Source organism: Anarrhichthys ocellatus, unplaced genomic scaffold, assembly GCF_004355925.1.
Source record: "Anarrhichthys ocellatus isolate YVR2014 unplaced genomic scaffold, GSC_Weel_1.0 scaffold38, whole genome shotgun sequence".
Taxonomy (NCBI): domain Eukaryota; kingdom Metazoa; phylum Chordata; class Actinopteri; order Perciformes; family Anarhichadidae; genus Anarrhichthys; species Anarrhichthys ocellatus.
In genome coordinates, this window is record NW_022280068.1 from 4,138,518 (window position 1) to 4,154,370 (window position 15,853).

Below are 15,853 nucleotides of genomic sequence, written 5' to 3' on the forward strand. Positions count from 1 at the left end.
GATTGTCACAAACCAGGCGGAACGGCCATGACAAAAAAGGGAGACGCATTCAATGAAACAGTTGATTAATTATTTATTAGGTTTAAAGTAATATAAAAGACAAACATAAACTAACAGTGACATGTGAAGTCAGTCATTTAAGCAGTGTAAGTGAGTGGGTGCGTGTAAAGTGTATATGCAGTGTTGTATAGTGTAGAAACAAACCATAACTGCAACAGAAACCAAAATGGGTGTCTCAGGAAGGAGCGAGAGACCAACTGAGAATCCAGAGGGTTTTTGTACTGAGTACTTTGGCACACAGGGCCAGTGTTGCAAATGGCCTCAGGTGTTTCCACTCTGCCTGACGACCCTCTGCCACACCCACCTCCACACCTGCAAGGAAGGCAGCCAAACGAACAGGCAGAGCGGGTCGTCACATTGCGCAGACAACATTATGCTGAACTGAACATTTCTCAATCATTGTGGAACTCGGGGGAACCAATTTCCAGTTAGTCACAAGTGGATGTAGAAAAGCCGTTAATAACAGGTTTGCATTTTACCAATTGTGTCAAATTGCCTAAGTTCAACAGCAACCGTCTTTTTATTGGGCCTGAACCATTAATTCATCACGTGTCCTTGGCTGCGATATCCAGAGAATACATTTTAAATGTCTGAGAGGCGATCAATTATTCATTTATAGCACTCATATTGTAGTTATTTATCTAAGTGCTCCACAATTATAATATAATTAACTGCCTCATAAATGCCCCATGTATGATTTATGTGTATATGCATTGTTTATATGTCCAGTAATTGTTTTAAACGGGGCCCAGAAGTTTACTACACAGGATACTTGAGTCTGCCCTCCGGCAGCTAAATGTATGTGGAGAAACACACAATTCTGATAGAAACCAAACCCAAATATGTTTTGTGAGATCAATATTACACAATTAATCAGAACAATAAATATAAAAAAAATCTACACAAAGTGTTTGGGTATTGTGTTGCGTCACCGTGAGCCTCCAGAACAGCTTCAGTGCTCCTCGTCATTGATGTCTAACTGGAGGGATGAACCGTTCCTCAGAAAGATTTTCCATGAGGATAATGGTGGAGAGTGCAGTGTAAGACGTCACTCCAAAAAAAGTGTATGATCTCATCATTTTCCTTCACTCATTCAACTCATGCATTTGTCATTTCAGGATTTCCATTATTTGTCACCCATGTGTATAAAATAAAAAATGATCTACACAATAAATACAAATGTCCACCCTTTGGACTTAAAGACTTTGATCATAAGTACTGTGACATGTTGGAAGTGCTCACCATCATCGTATCAGGTCTGCAAAGGCACTGGACTATGAGGGGGTAAAACACGCTATGAGGCGAGACTTCACACCTTAATCATTACCGTACAATCAATGCTGAGAGGTTGATCTTGGATCCTGTAACTAATCGCAGGGCGTTTTTCTTGATGGTTCACGGCAGAATACACAATGCTAACACCTGTTGGGTCCAAAAGTCTGCATGATCGGTGAAGTCGAGACATTTGGAGTCAGCCATGTTTCTTACTGTAGTTGAATGTTGGTTTTTTGTAGAGTTCTAATCAAATGCTCCGGTCACAGAAATCTTACGGACACACAACACCTGTCAAGATCTTTGGCTACGTCAAGATCTTTGGCCCATGCAACCAAAGACACTAAGATGATGATTACATTTTTCTCAGTTTAATATGATTTTTCTGGATGAATTGAAACAAAAAAAAAAGCAAAACAATTGTAAAAAGCCGTGTGAACTTTTTTTTTTTTTACCAAAAGTGACTTTGTTTGTTGCGTGCAAGGCCATTTATTCTGACTTTGTTTTCAAGTGACCAGAACAGAAACGATAACTATTTCACAGGTTACCTTTTAAAAGTAACTTTGAGCTGGTATTACTGAACTTGAGATGAATTTGAAATATGCACATCTGAAAAGCAATAAGAGACAAACATGCATGGAAGAATGAGTCAGTAGGACAAGAACTGAAATTACCATAATAAAATCATAATTGTGTTTTAAAATGAAGCGAAAATAATGAGTATATTGTTCTTCCACATCGACACCAACTTCTGTGATTTATGATCAAGGCGGTTGCTCATGATGAAGCTCCCTTCACCCCCCCCGCCCAACTGCACCTGCTCCCTCCCCTCTCACATGTTGGGGCCACTCGCTAGTTATTACAACATATTCATATCAACAAATCTGTGCAATGATATATTATCAGTGTATATCACAAACATTCCTGTACACAAGCAGAGCATACACATTTTGTAGTATAGTATTGATGAAATGTATTTGTCATTGTTGATGTAAAACAATACATGGTATCAAAAGGAAAATCTTTGAAGTTGTGAGTACTATTTTTAAAATTCTGTTTAATAAACCAGCAGAAATCCTTATTTAAGTCTAGAGTTGTTTATATCTGTGATACCTGAGAAACATGAACATTGAAAACAAATATAAGTTGAAGATTGTGCCATCAATTTGTGGTACAACCACAAACTTCAAAAGACAAATCAGAAGGCAATTTTTGCATGAAGTTTATTAATGTAGCACCATTGTAGAAATATTGTATTATTGTAAGTAAAATGTAAAATAAACTTAAAATATTTGAATGTTTAATTATTACAATGTTGGTACTACACAAAGATGAATAAGTCTTAAAGCTGCACAAAACTATAAATTCAAAGAAGACTGTAGATGTGAAATAAAGAACAAGATTTAAATATGTGCGCTCTCATAACACGGCTGTTATGACTGACCACAAGGCAAAATTAATAAAGATCATGAGTAAGATTTAACATGAAAGTAATCCAACGTTAATGTCCGAAATGGAAAACAGTGGTTTCTAAAGTCTTGAAAAGGTCCTTTAGTGGTGTGACCACCACGTCCCTATTTACCCACAGTACTTCCTCTGATGCGCGCTTCGGTCTTGGGCGGGTGTGATGCTGCATCAGCGACGCCACTTGTTTGCACGGCATGTTGTGTGCGCCTGAGTTTCTCACCTGAAGTTCATTTGTTCCTGGACTGCTGGGGGTAGATCCAACTGTTGCCTCCAAGGGGATTTGGAGAGTTTGGAGAGACGGCCGGTGCTCTGTTGAGTGTGCAACTGTTTTCTCAGTGGACGGGTGGACTGGGAGTCTTGAGTCTGCAAATTACAAACAATAACAGGAGAAAGAGGCACAACGTTATGAGCAGCCACAAATTATCCGGAGAAATGTGGGATACAACACAACTAGAAGCATAGAGCTTGACAGTGACCAATGGAAATTCCAAAAATAAAGCCCCAAGCATCTAAAGTGTGTTTAAATTCATTAAGTGTATTTCCCCGGTGTTTCTGACCGCGAGTAACCACGACTTGGGTGTGTTTTTCAGGTGCAGATTTAGTCATTTGGGGTCCCAGGAAAACCCTGTGCTTTGGATTTACTTTCAACCCTTTCTCTAACTGGGAATGGTAGAAGACGAGAGCTACTCAAAACTTCTTTTCTGAAGTAAAACTATTAATACTATGCAGTAAATGTCATGCATTCAAACATTTGAAGTGAACAGTGAGAGAGAGAGAGAGGCATTATCAGCACAATGGACTCAAATGTACTTAATGTCACTTATCAATTCTAATATAACACTAGCTAAATAAATAAATGATGCATCATGTTTGCGAGTCACATTTAAATCTGCAACGTAACCAGTAACATTTCTGTCAGTTCAATTTAGTACTACAATACTTAGTAGAAGTATACAGTAAGTCGTATACAGTTGAGTTGCATATTTTTGAGTTGTATTAAGAGCCTTTTTTGTAATTGATTTCAAGGTACATTGACTTACAATAATAATAATTTCATATTTTTCATATCTAAACACCATAGTAAATCAATAGCTGTCGGGGGCCCTTTTAGTTTGGGGTTGCTTACATTAACGGATAAGTCTGCCCATGGTGTTGTTTCCTGCACCAGAGTGTATTTCCCTGTCGTTTCTGACCGTGAGTAGCAGAGCACAGTGCTGAGTATGACGTTGTTTGTATGAGCAGAAACACCACAGGCCCAGCAGTCGGCCGGTTCTGAACGGGCACATTTTCAAAGGGCCCTGCACTAGTTAATATAAATCTCTTCAACAGGAATGAGTAAACAGCATACCTGAAGTGACACCGATCTGAAAACGGTCCTGTTGCTCTTCATCCTGTTGGTATGGGCTCAGGCACAGGAAGAGAGTCTTCAGAACTGAATTTGCAGTGTCAGCAACTTCAGATCCAACGAAATGAGGCATTAACAACATATTTCAGTAGTGCAAGTCAGAATTTCACACCGGTATTTGTAAGCAGTGTGGAGCACGTCCTTACCTTTGTGGGATGTAATGTCGGGCAGCTGCTGATGAGCATGCGTTCTAGATGGACTGTTACCACAAGGGGTTATACTGGTAGATACCTCACAGAGAGAATCAAAGCTACTCACAGGATTAAGTAGCTGCTTTGTAGGTTTATTTATGTGCTCTGTTGAGCTGTCTTCATTCTCTATTTTAGGATTAGGAGAGAAATAGGAGGATCTTGTTGCACAAGAGATTTCTTTGACAGTTCTAAGCTGGTGTTGGAGAGGCGTCTCTAAATCAGAAGCTCTTGGTTTGGAGTTTGATAAAGGAAATGTATTATCAACTGACTGGTTTGACTGTTGAGAGCAGGAGGAAGGCCTTGAATAATCTGGTTGAGATTGGATGCACGGGAGAGGAGCAGCACTGGGAGGGGCAGCGAAAAGGCCGAGGAAGGACCTGGCAGGGGCTTTGTCAGGTTCAACTGCACTTTGAACACGATTACTTCTGCAACCTGCAGGCTGTGGAGCAGGACAGGAAGAGTGGATGAAGCCTTGAGGACAAGGGGAATCTGGTCCAGAATCGTCTTTTGGCTGCATTACACTGTCAGTAATGGGGCTTGCAAAAAGGCTATGAAAGGGTCTTTTCAGGGTCTTTTTACATCCAACTGCCAAATCACCACAATGTGCCGTTTTACTGCTGCACTCTGCTATGATGGCAGTTGAATAAGGAGTGTCATGGTTGAGGACAGATTGTGTCTTTTTGGAGTGCAGGTGGATCTCAGTGGGTTGTTTTTCTACAAAGTGACGACTGCCGGAGTTTTCAGAAGCACTTGTCTTAAAGGAGCTGGTGACAGGTTTAACAGGAACAGCAGCTCCAACTATAAAGTCGGTGAAACCTGAAGGAGAAAAAGGCTTTGTTGAGGCTTGTGAGTCAGACGTCAGAACAGAGAGATGTGGCCTCAACTCTGTAGGACATTTGGAAGTAGATTTCTGACTTGATGGCCTTGAAAAAATGCTTTTGCGATTAGTGCGTCCAAAAGGAAGAACACCTTCACTTTTACAGGTGTCAGAGCATGTAATATCCAAAGGCAGGCACATGCATCTTTTCATATCTCCTTTGGATAACACAGACTTCTCTGCTACAGTAACAGGAGACTGCAGGAACTCCAACTTGACTTCATGAGCAGGTCTTTGAGCAGGTTTCATCGACTCTGGCATATTGCCACCTCGTGTCTTGTTATCCCTGGAGGCCAGAGTAAGACTAGGGCAGTTCTTTGAAAGCACACTGGTGTGCACTTGGAGGGATGACAGGCTCTTGAATAATTTTTCCTGGGAATTGTTCACTCCATTTCTGGTATTTACTGAACGCAAGACCTTCTCATCTTGGGTTTCTGAGCTTAGCATGGGCTCAGTAAACTCTTCAAAGTCAGTTTTTGGGGTATAGGACACAGTTTGTGCAGTAGGAGGGGTAGGTGAGTGTCTAAAGGTAGAATATTCCACTGATTTACAAGACCTGAGAACAGCATCCACAGAGTAGGGAACTTTGCTTTGGTTTGCAGAGACTGAACTGCCAGACTCATGACTTCCTGGAGTTGTAAAGAAACTAGGGAACGGTTTGAATAGTTGAGGTCCAAGCACTGCTGCAACTGAATAACAAACTGGCTCCTCATGTTTAAGGTCACTTGACGGAGGGAGGTGAGGTTGGGCAGCATCTGATGCATTTGGTGGGACAGCTTCCTCCATGATATCAGCCAGCTCTTTAGTCCGACAGTCCTTCTCAGCATTCGTTTCTCCGCTGTTGTAAAAGATAGGCCTACAAAAAAAAGAAAAGAAAATCAGCATGCTTCTTACTCATATCATAACTGGTATCAATGATTGATACCGGTTGATTGATATGAATTCCAATGCAAGAATTACATTGATGCATTTACAGAATCACAATGACAAGTTAACGTTTGTATGTGCATACCTGAGTGGTTGCAGGAGTGTATCAGAAGTCCTACTTGCTTCTGTAATTTCTGGCTCATCTGTGTTTTCTGGCTGTCCGGACGACTCCTGTTCAGCTTTTTTTGAAAGTGCATAGAGGTCATCATCACGTTTGAATACCTGCAGTGAGAAGAAGGGAAGACATGCGATTGCTTTCAGCACACAGCAATGCCTATAAAACATTGTAAGAACATTTTCATGAGTGGATTCTTACATACACACCTCATGCAACAGTTGGTTTGTGACGTCATTGAGTGGCTCGTGGGAAAACTTGCAATCCGCTCCTTGAGAACATTTTCCTTTTCTGTGGAAGAACTTGCAAGGAAATGACTGTGCAGCTTAGTAAAGGAAATATTAGATATTTAACAACCCTGAGTCTCAATAGTACAAGACTTATAACTGCAATGGGTTTATGAAAAATCTAAAGATCATTGCTGTTCAACCAAAGGATATTATGCATGTATGGGCAGCTCTCTTCCTTTGTGCAGACTCCTTGAACGTAGTACTTGCACACTTCTTTGACGAGATTGTTGTATCCCTTAACATGTTCCAGTTGGCAGTCGTCCTCCTGTGTGCAGTTATAATGACACTCAATAAAGGCCAGAATAATGAGACACTGTTCTATCCTACAAGTTACTTAGACATGTCAACTTTGGTATTATATAACTTTTTAAATATATATACACATGTTTAACATAACCTGCCTTGATGCACCTTCCCCAAAGGAAATGTCGACAAATTAACCGCCCATCCACCAACACGCCATTCTGGTCCTTGAACTCCTGTGACATTAACTTTGGACGTTTCACTTGGACGCCCTGAGAGGAAAGATGAGCATAACGTTAAGATTCACAAACATTTTGAATCAATACATGATTAAAACTTTCTCAAGGTAGCTTTTTTTTTGACCCCTTGAACTAATATCAGTGGTGTATTCAAGCTTTTGTTTGGGGCAGTTACTGAATTACTTAAAGTTACACTTCAGAACTTTTAACTGGTTATGAACCATTCTCACTTTTATACTGATGCCTCTATATATGACCTACATAAGTGAACAAGACCATCAGCAAGTAGATTGGCTATCAAAAGCCTTTTAGCTCTGTGACTTTTCATCCTATCATCTGACCCGGTTTTAAAAAAGTTCTTTGGCATTGTTTTTGACAATATACAGTCGGCCCTGTTTTCATTAGGCATGCAAAAGGACTCTGCAAGGCTGACACTCTTGCTTACCTGCTTGTCATTTCTATTTTGTCTGTATCTTCCACCTTGTCCCCAAGTAGGTTGAGTCTGATGGCTTCCACCTCTATTAGCAGGTCTCCATCTATCCTTCTGTTGATGATGATTTTTCGGCCACTCCGGCTTGTTTTTCTGCTGCTTGTTCACATTACGGTTATTTTTAGTTGTGTAATTCTGACCTTTGTTATTGTGGTCAGGTTTATAACTATGATTATGTATCACTTCTTTGGTGAAGCCAGCACTTGCATGTCTGCTATCAGTGTTATAGATATTGTAGTGTATGGCCTTGGAGTCATCTTCTCTGAAGGATGCACCATTAGAATTTCTGGTTGTCTGGACTTCGTGACATTGCTTCTGTGGAAAGAAAATGCAAAGAAATGAAATGTCAAGGACATGCCTGTTAATATTGTAAGACAACCTTTTTAAGTTTGGGAAGTACAAATACATGTTGTGCAGACAAGCAGCACAAACCCCGCATAACTTACACAAAGGCGCAAGTAGACCTAGAGGAAACTAATGCTTGCAATATTACATTTCTGCACTAAAAGATGTAGTTATTAAAATTTGAAGTCTACAGTTTGTGAGGCATTGCATCGCATCATACTGGGAGGAGTTACAAATATTTTGTCCAATAAACAATATCACTGACGGAACACTAAATAAAGTTGTGTGTACTATTTGACTATGAACATCAGATTTCCTTAATAGTAATTGATTATTTTTTTCTCATCAATTCAATGATTTCATTTTGGCCATATCGCTTTGCCTTTTTGCAACAATCCTGTTTAAAATGCCAATCTCATCTTTATTCATTTTTTTTTAAATTTTCCTCTTTCATTTGTGTTCTATTGAGTTCTGCTGTTCGTCTCATTTAAAAATAAAAAAATAATTGATTATTGTAATTGACTCAAGTGTTTATTTGATCTTTCACATTGTGAATTTGACGGATGACAAAAACCTACATTACAGAAACAAATCTCCAACAAACTATGCCGCCAGTGTGCAAGAATTCAACTCTTTCTCTTGCATTAGCCAACACTGAAATGTTACAGCATTACAACCTTCACGGGTGTCAGGTTTATTGCAGGGCTGTTGTATTAATTAAGCTGCATTAGTATTAGCTGGGTGCATCACATAAACTGGAAACTGAGTGGATCTACAACGATGCAGAAACCTAGAATTCTCCCCGAGATGTAATGGTGCAGTCAACACAATCACTTTCACAAAATGCGACATAAATCTTTTGCAAGTTTTGCAACAAGGACCTAACTTTAATAAATAGTAGAAAATAATAAATAGAAAGCATCCTGATTGGAAACATTACAAACTGGCATGAGATGTGCACAGCAAATGACAGGAGGGCTCTACTGCGGGTGATTTAAACTGCTCAGAACATCATTGGTACCCATCTACCCAGCATCACTGATATGACGAGGTGCCTGCGAAGAGCCCAACAGATATTAAAAGGCAGCTTCTTTCTTCAGAATGTGAGACCCCTTAATTAACCCTCCACATATAATGTTTTTGTTTTTCCTATGTCGAAAAATGGCACTACAAACAATGACAATAAATTAAGTTAATATTAGTTAAAGTTCATCTCACCTTTTTATAAGGGCCAGTATGCTCAACCTGGATTTTCCTCTTTCTAGCATTGCCTCTTTGACCACTCCCAGTCTCGTTCCTGCAAAACAAAATAAATATTTAATTAATAATGACCATAACATGCAAATCACAGCTAATGGCCAACTACAGTTAAATACTGTCACCTGTGCGTAAAGGCGGGTGGACCAGGGCTCTTGACACCTTCTTCGACAGCAGCTAGACCCGTGAACAGGTTTGCGAAAGCCATTTTATTTTGCTCGTCATTAGTTAGTTGTTTCTTCTGGTGGAAAGACTAGCAAGATGTGGATGTGGCCACCTAGTCAGAAGTTATTTAAGTAAAAATCTAAATGTTTAACAGCCACTTGCAGAGAGGGGAATGCTGCCTCGCGCCCATAAAACAAGAACTACAACAAAGCTGCTTTAGTCTCCCCAGGTATCACCTATCCTACCCTGCTTTTCTGTTCAGGCCTGAAATGCCAAACATACGTTTAAGTTTGATTTGCGGTCCAGTAAATGTGTGTATCACATGTCTCACTCCATCGTTGCCGCATCGTTCACCTCTTCTTCCGTGTTTGAGAAAGACGTCATGTCCCTGGACTCTACCAAATACGGACAGAGGGGGGTGTAGACCGAAGACCCTGATACTTGAAGACATCTAGCGGTAGAATTATGTATCGCAGGATATATTTGGTACATAATGTATGATGAACTTCAGGATTATAACAAGTACATATACCCTGTTGCTGATTTTTAGAACAAAATGTGTTTTGTGATGCAGCTCTGGGCTGGGTTGATGTAAGGACTTGATGGTCTATTATAATGGCAAATTCCACGAAAATCTGTCTGTTAACGGAAGACATTTTGACATGTCACAGTAGGAAAAGCAGAAATGTAAATAACAAAATTAATGATGGCTGAGTTCTAATTATCTGCTCCAGTTTCAGGGCCCTGGTATTAATGTGTGCTGACTCATTGTCACACTGTCATGGCTTATTTGGACACTTGAACTAAACAGAGCCATTATAATTGTTAATATTATCAGTAACACGTGTGCTTTTCCTACTATAATGAGTCAAAACGTCTGCTGTGAAAAAGGCCTGTAGTAGGCCTATTGGGCTACTTATAAGCTAAATATCATATCCAACTAGGAAATGGAAAGAGACTCACTTAAACTGTACACACTTTAATAATGACTTTAAATTGTAGCCAACAAAAGTGCCAAGACACTACATTGTTTTATATCTCAGTTTTTATTATTTTGATGAGTATGTTACATGTTATTTTATCCGTCTTTTTTTTTGTAGCCTTTATTCGACTCCCATTCCTATCTCTGACTCTCCACCTGAGTTAAGTGATTATTTTATGTTTATTATTGTATTCCCCAATTTGAATTGTGCATGTTCCATTGAGAACATAAACCATGCTCTTTGTGAAAATCAATGGTTGTACATGAGAAGTATCTGCTGTTCTGTCTTCCTTGTCAATTATCAAATTTAGCCCAAATATAACCTTTGTTGTCCCGTGAGTTGTCACATTACAATTATCATCATTTCTCGTTGTTCTGTGATGAAATACAGTTGCACTCAAAATGATTGGCAAAATTGACAAACTTTCAGCTGTTTTCAATAAACAACTCAAACAAGGACCATTTAAATAGCTCAACACAACTAATACTACAAGTGGTTTCTCCAAATTCAACACAAAATGCCACTTTTCATGACTACTGCAGTCTCAAAATGATTCAACCCCTTCATGACAAGCATCTTTAGTACTTAGTAGAGCACCCTTTTGCTGTCATGCCCTGATGCAAACGTGATGCATAGCCAGACACCAGTTCTGACAGCGTTCCTCAGGAATCTTAGCCCGTTCCTCATGGGCAATGGCCTCTTGCTCTCGAATATTCTTGGGTTTGCGTGCTGCAACCGCCTTCTTCAAATCTAACCAGAGATTTTCTGTGGATTTTCAAGTCAGGCGACTGTGACGGCCACTCTAGAATCTTCCAGGACCTTTTCTGAAACCAAGCCTTGGTGGACTTTGAGGTATGCTTGGGATCATTGTCTTGTTGGAATGTCCAATGACGCCCAAGCTTCAGCTTCATCACAGATGGCATGACGTTTTCTACTAGGATTTCCTGATACTTGATTGAATCCATCTTGCTCTCCACACACTGCAGGTTTCCAGTGCCAGAAGAAGCAAAGCAGCCCCAGAACATCACCGAGCCACCACCATGCTTCACTGTAGACAGGGTGATCTTCTCAGTGTATGCTTTGTTCTTTCTCCTCCAAACATACCGCTGATCCATAGGCTCCAATATGCTCAAAACCATATTAATAAGCCACAGAAGTTTTGGGATTCTGTTCTGTAGAGCGATGAAACAAAACTGGAACTTTTCGGGCCTATGGATCAGCGGCGTTTGGAGGAGAAAGAACGAAGTATACGCTGAGAAGAACACCCTGTCTACAGTGAAGCATGTGGCTCGGTGAAGCCACCGCCATTGAATTTGAAGAAACCACTTGTAGTATTAGTTGTGTTGAGCTATTTAAATTGTCCTTGTTTGAGTTGTTTATTGAAAACAGCTGAAAGTTTGTCAATTTTGCCAATAAACCTAATTTTCCATGGGGGTTGAATAATTATGAGTGCAACTGTACCTTAAGATTTGGTTTGGCTACAGATTTGATAGACTAATATACTGAACTGAAAATATAATAGACTGTGGTCTGTACTACAACACCCACAACACAGTCTCTCATTTAAATGCTTTAGCAAATACACTGATGTATATTTAACATAAAAAGTTGGGTCTATGGTTTTGGGTTAGAATAAATCAAATCCACTCTACCCAGTTTGCTTCTCTTTGTTACTGTCAAGAGCAGTTCAATCTTAAATGTAATTGAATCCCCTCGGCTGTATGGTGAACAAGCACACTCTGCCTCTCGTTAATCAAAGAGATAGCGATAGAGGCTGGACTTTGTTCCTCCACATAGAAGGACGTCCCTGTGTCGGGCTCAAAGTTCAGGTCACAGACACTTTGGTTTTGCCTCTAAGTGTGTTTGTGTTTCCCTTCAGTATCTGAACTCTTAACTGTCCATATTGAGCTGTTTGAGCGACAGAATGACCCGTTGGGCTCTTATTGCTCCCCTCCTGCTGGGCCTGTTCATCCACAGTGCTGTCAGTCAAGATGCTGAGGACCCTGCTGCAACCGCACTACCACCACAGGGCCAGGCCTCTGATGGCACACAGGCGGAGGACGAGGACGCAGAGTGGGGTATGAATTCCCTCAGAGACAGCTTTGAGTCAGTCGGCGGATACTTTGATTCAATGCTGGAGTTCATGGGTGGACGTGATGGAGTGTGCCAATACCGCTGTCGATATGGTAAGTTGGTTAAATGGATGAGTACGTATAGTTTAGCGTTAGAATGATACTGATATTGATCAGCCGCTGTGGACCACCACTGATGTATCATTTTAGAGCTTCAAAATATTTTACAATTTAATTTTAATTGAAAGGAGGAAATGTATTACTGCACTATCCCCTTAATACTGATTATGTGCAGTGGAAAGGGTTAGTCTAAGGGTTGGGTGTCCTATGCTTCAGTTGATAGTGTTTCCACCCCAATAACAATAAAGTCCTTCAAGAGAAAAAGAAAAAGAAAACATGTCTTCCTTTTTGGAATCAAATTGTTAAATTCATAGATATTGAATAATTGCAAAAAATCTGCCTCTTTTACCTAAAAAAATACATAAACAGAACATATACGTCTCAAATGAAAGCCTTTTAATTGCCATGTTTCTCACAATAAGAGTGTTCATTTGATTACACTTCACCACATTGAATATATCATTTTTGTAAATTATATCTTATATCTAGCAATGATTTGAAATTAGATTTTTAAGTGGTTTAAATATTCACATTTTAAACTACTTTTATTTATCCAAACAATGGTGTTAAAATTAGTTACATTATTACTATTTGAAACACAAATAAAATATCAATTACACCATTTCCCAGGACAGGCAGTTTATTGACAGTGTATGCAATACCTAATCTATCTCTGCCCAAATGCGCCTCTGTTGCTCTTATAAATGGTAAGTGACAGTGTAATAGGTTGACATTACATTATAAACTGTGTAATGTGGTTAGTAGTCTGAACATTGCCTGTATGGAACAGCAATGCAACAATGTAAACCCAATAACAATAATGCACTGATACTTATCATATCACCATTGTACTTATCATAGCGGTTATCATCTGGAAATGGACTGTGACCCTATAATGATTCATGCAGTGACTGGGGAAGGTTACTAATAACACGTGAACCAAATAAGTAACCTTTATCTCTCTATGTGCATGGGTCAACTTTAAACCCATGTGGTTTTCTAACTGCTGTAATACATGACCTACATCTGATATTTTGTCTGCTTCTCCTTTCAGGTAAAGATCCTATTCCTCGTCCTGGCTACCAGATGCCAGAGCCTGATGGGTGTAGCTCCTACTTCTTCGGTCTTCCTGTTCCAGAGGGGGTATGCTTCTTCTGTCTGTTCAGGACAAAGTCATGGGGATTTATGGAACTTGGAAATTTGATTGATACGTATATACAAAGCTGAAACTACATGTGGAGCAAAAAAACATCCTTCAGCAAAAAGAAAATAATATATAACCTTTCGTCCTTAATAATTATCATACAGTCCATAAACGTCTTTATTTGACTGCATAGTGGAATACATTTTGAGTTTACAGCAAAAATAACCACATGTGAATGCCACATACAAATACATGCATCACCTCTGTTGTATACCAGATGGATATGGGCATCCCTGCCATGACCAAGTGCTGCAATCAGCTGGATATGTGTTACGACACCTGCGGCTCCAACAAGTACCGCTGTGACTCCAAGTTCCGCTGGTGCCTCCACAGCATCTGCTCGGACCTCAAGAAGAGTCTTGGCTTTGTGTCAAAAGTTGAAGGTTGGTTGTTTTAACCCATATTTTACCCAGGACTGAGCTACTGAGCCCATCCCTGTTTTTCAGCACCATTCTGCCTCAACTTCAGCTTTAATAATGCAGCAGCTGGTTTAGGTACACTCTCTACTTGCATACAATATTTACAATTGTGGTCTCTGAGGGGACTGAAATACACCCAGTATGTGACAGCTGAAAAATATGACCAGTTGTGATACTTCCTAGTATTTTTTTATTTCCTACTATCCCCCCCAAAAATCGGCTAATCAGAAAGAAAGAAATTCAAATACAATACAAGTGATTAAAATGCTCAAGTGCTTAAAACCTGCCAAGTACTGATAATTCAGAGGACTATGACATTAACTGTATGCTGAGTGTATTTTAGAAAATGTGAAATATGACCTATTATTCCTTACATACTGCTGTGTGCTGACTGCACATTCCTGCTTCTGTCACTTTCTCTCCTCAGCATGTGAAGCAGTAGCAGACACCTTGTTCAACACAGTGTGGACTCTGGGCTGCAGACCCTACATGAACGGCCAGAGAGCGTCATGCCTCTGTCAGGGAGAGGAGAAGGATGAACTTTAAAGCATGAAACACTCTGCTATTTATAACACTATCAACTAGAGCAGCTGTTGCAAAGACTGCTGTGTGGACTACTTGAGTAATTTATTTGGAAGTTATTGTTCTGGTCATTACATTACTTTGCATCAAAATGTAGATGTTATTGTTAAAAGTTCAACTTTGTTGCAAGCCAAAACTGTATTTGTTTATTTGTCAATAGTGTTTGTGTATTAGCACCAATACAGTTGGCAAAAGGCATAATATGATTTTGGAAAAGCAAAAATATTGTGGCGTGAACTAAACCTTACAGCACATGGCCTCTTGTGCTTCATACCTTTGGGTATGTATTACCATGTTATACTTAGTATACAGTATGAATAAATGTTATGGACACATGCATGGACGTGATTATTTCATTTCATGGTACACTACTGACACCATTCAATACAAGCAGAGATGGTCGAAAGTATTTTTTGCAAGTCTCAAGTCTCTTATGGTTGTCATAAACAATCTGTCATGTAAGTCTGCTTAGAACACAGCATAGCTATATCTAAGGAAGTCAGAGCATGTACTGGGTCATCACTCTATTGGTAGTATCAGCATTGATTCATATTTTGGTACACAATCACTTTAAACAGATTATTGAAAACTTTCCTTTAAAGTAAATGACTATATTTTTGCCCCTAAAAATGGATATAGACTTACCGTATTGTATAGTTACACTGAATCTCCTGTCAGTTTATAATCTACTGTAATTTAAAGGCGCAGTTCACCCCAAAATCAAAAATACATATTCTTCCTATCAATAGATTGTTTTAGTGTTAGTTGCCTTGTTTTGGAGATATCAGCTGTAGAAATGTCTGCCTTCTCTTGAATATAATGGGACTGTAGTGACCGTTGCTTCCCAATAAAAGTCACTACGGTTGCTGAAATGTTTGTTCTGACGCGTGCCATAAATAACGAAGTCCAGTTTCCAATATAGGCATTTTATTTCTCACATAATCAGAGTTCCACCACTTTCTCTTCAGTTATCCATTTTCTCCATAAACCAATAAATCATAACATTTACATTCGTTAAATGTGCACGGTCAAAAACTGTTTGCTTCTGCCCATTAGCAACAAACTGTGTCCAATGACCCCACTGATTACATTACCTGTGCTCTGATTTACACCGGCACTACGCCCCCATG

At 39.6% G+C, this 15,853-nt stretch overlaps 2 protein-coding genes across 2 annotated transcripts; one reads left to right on the forward strand and one right to left on the reverse strand.

Moving 5' to 3' along the window:
• Positions 1–353: 353 nt before the first annotated feature.
• On the reverse strand, positions 354–9,720 carry LOC116394276 (uncharacterized). Its single transcript, XM_031867254.1, has 10 exons — positions 9,304–9,720; positions 9,140–9,218; positions 7,532–7,891; positions 7,006–7,119; positions 6,755–6,869; positions 6,524–6,633; positions 6,285–6,421; positions 4,351–6,128; positions 4,148–4,252; positions 354–3,162 (listed from the first exon to the last, which is right to left on the reverse strand). Exons 1-10 carry the CDS (start codon positions 9,384–9,386, stop codon positions 2,834–2,836), a joined length of 3,210 nt encoding a protein of 1,069 aa, XP_031723114.1. The 5' UTR covers positions 9,387–9,720; the 3' UTR covers positions 354–2,833.
• A 2,429-nt stretch (positions 9,721–12,149) lies between these two features.
• Positions 12,150–15,060, forward strand: LOC116394210 (group XIIB secretory phospholipase A2-like protein). Its single transcript, XM_031867128.1, has 4 exons — positions 12,150–12,512; positions 13,573–13,661; positions 13,940–14,105; positions 14,569–15,060. The coding sequence occupies exons 1-4, from the start codon at positions 12,251–12,253 to the stop codon at positions 14,685–14,687; spliced, it is 636 nt and encodes a 211-aa protein (XP_031722988.1). The 5' UTR covers positions 12,150–12,250; the 3' UTR covers positions 14,688–15,060.
• Positions 15,061–15,853: the final 793 nt, after the last annotated feature.

What these genes read in the sequence shown, in the direction of transcription:
- LOC116394210 (XM_031867128.1), top strand. Translation starts at nt 12,251, where the DNA reads ATGACCCGTTGGGCTCTTATTGCTCCCCTCCTGCTGGGCCTGTTCATC. An exon ending in GTCTTCCTGTTCCAGAGGGG is followed by an intron (nt 13,662 to 13,939) that starts GTATGCTTCTTC and finishes GTTGTATACCAG; the next exon opens with ATGGATATGGGCATCCCTGC. An exon ending in CTTTGTGTCAAAAGTTGAAG is followed by an intron (nt 14,106 to 14,568) that starts GTTGGTTGTTTT and finishes TTCTCTCCTCAG; the next exon opens with CATGTGAAGCAGTAGCAGAC.
- LOC116394276 (XM_031867254.1), bottom strand. Translation starts at nt 9,386, where the DNA reads ATGGCTTTCGCAAACCTGTTCACGGGTCTAGCTGCTGTCGAAGAAGGT. An exon ending in AAAATAGAAATGACAAGCAG is followed by an intron (nt 7,120 to 7,531) that starts GTAAGCAAGAGT and finishes CTTTCCTCTCAG; the next exon opens with GGCGTCCAAGTGAAACGTCC. An exon ending in TCAGATCGGTGTCACTTCAG is followed by an intron (nt 3,163 to 4,147) that starts GTATGCTGTTTA and finishes TGTAATTTGCAG; the next exon opens with ACTCAAGACTCCCAGTCCAC.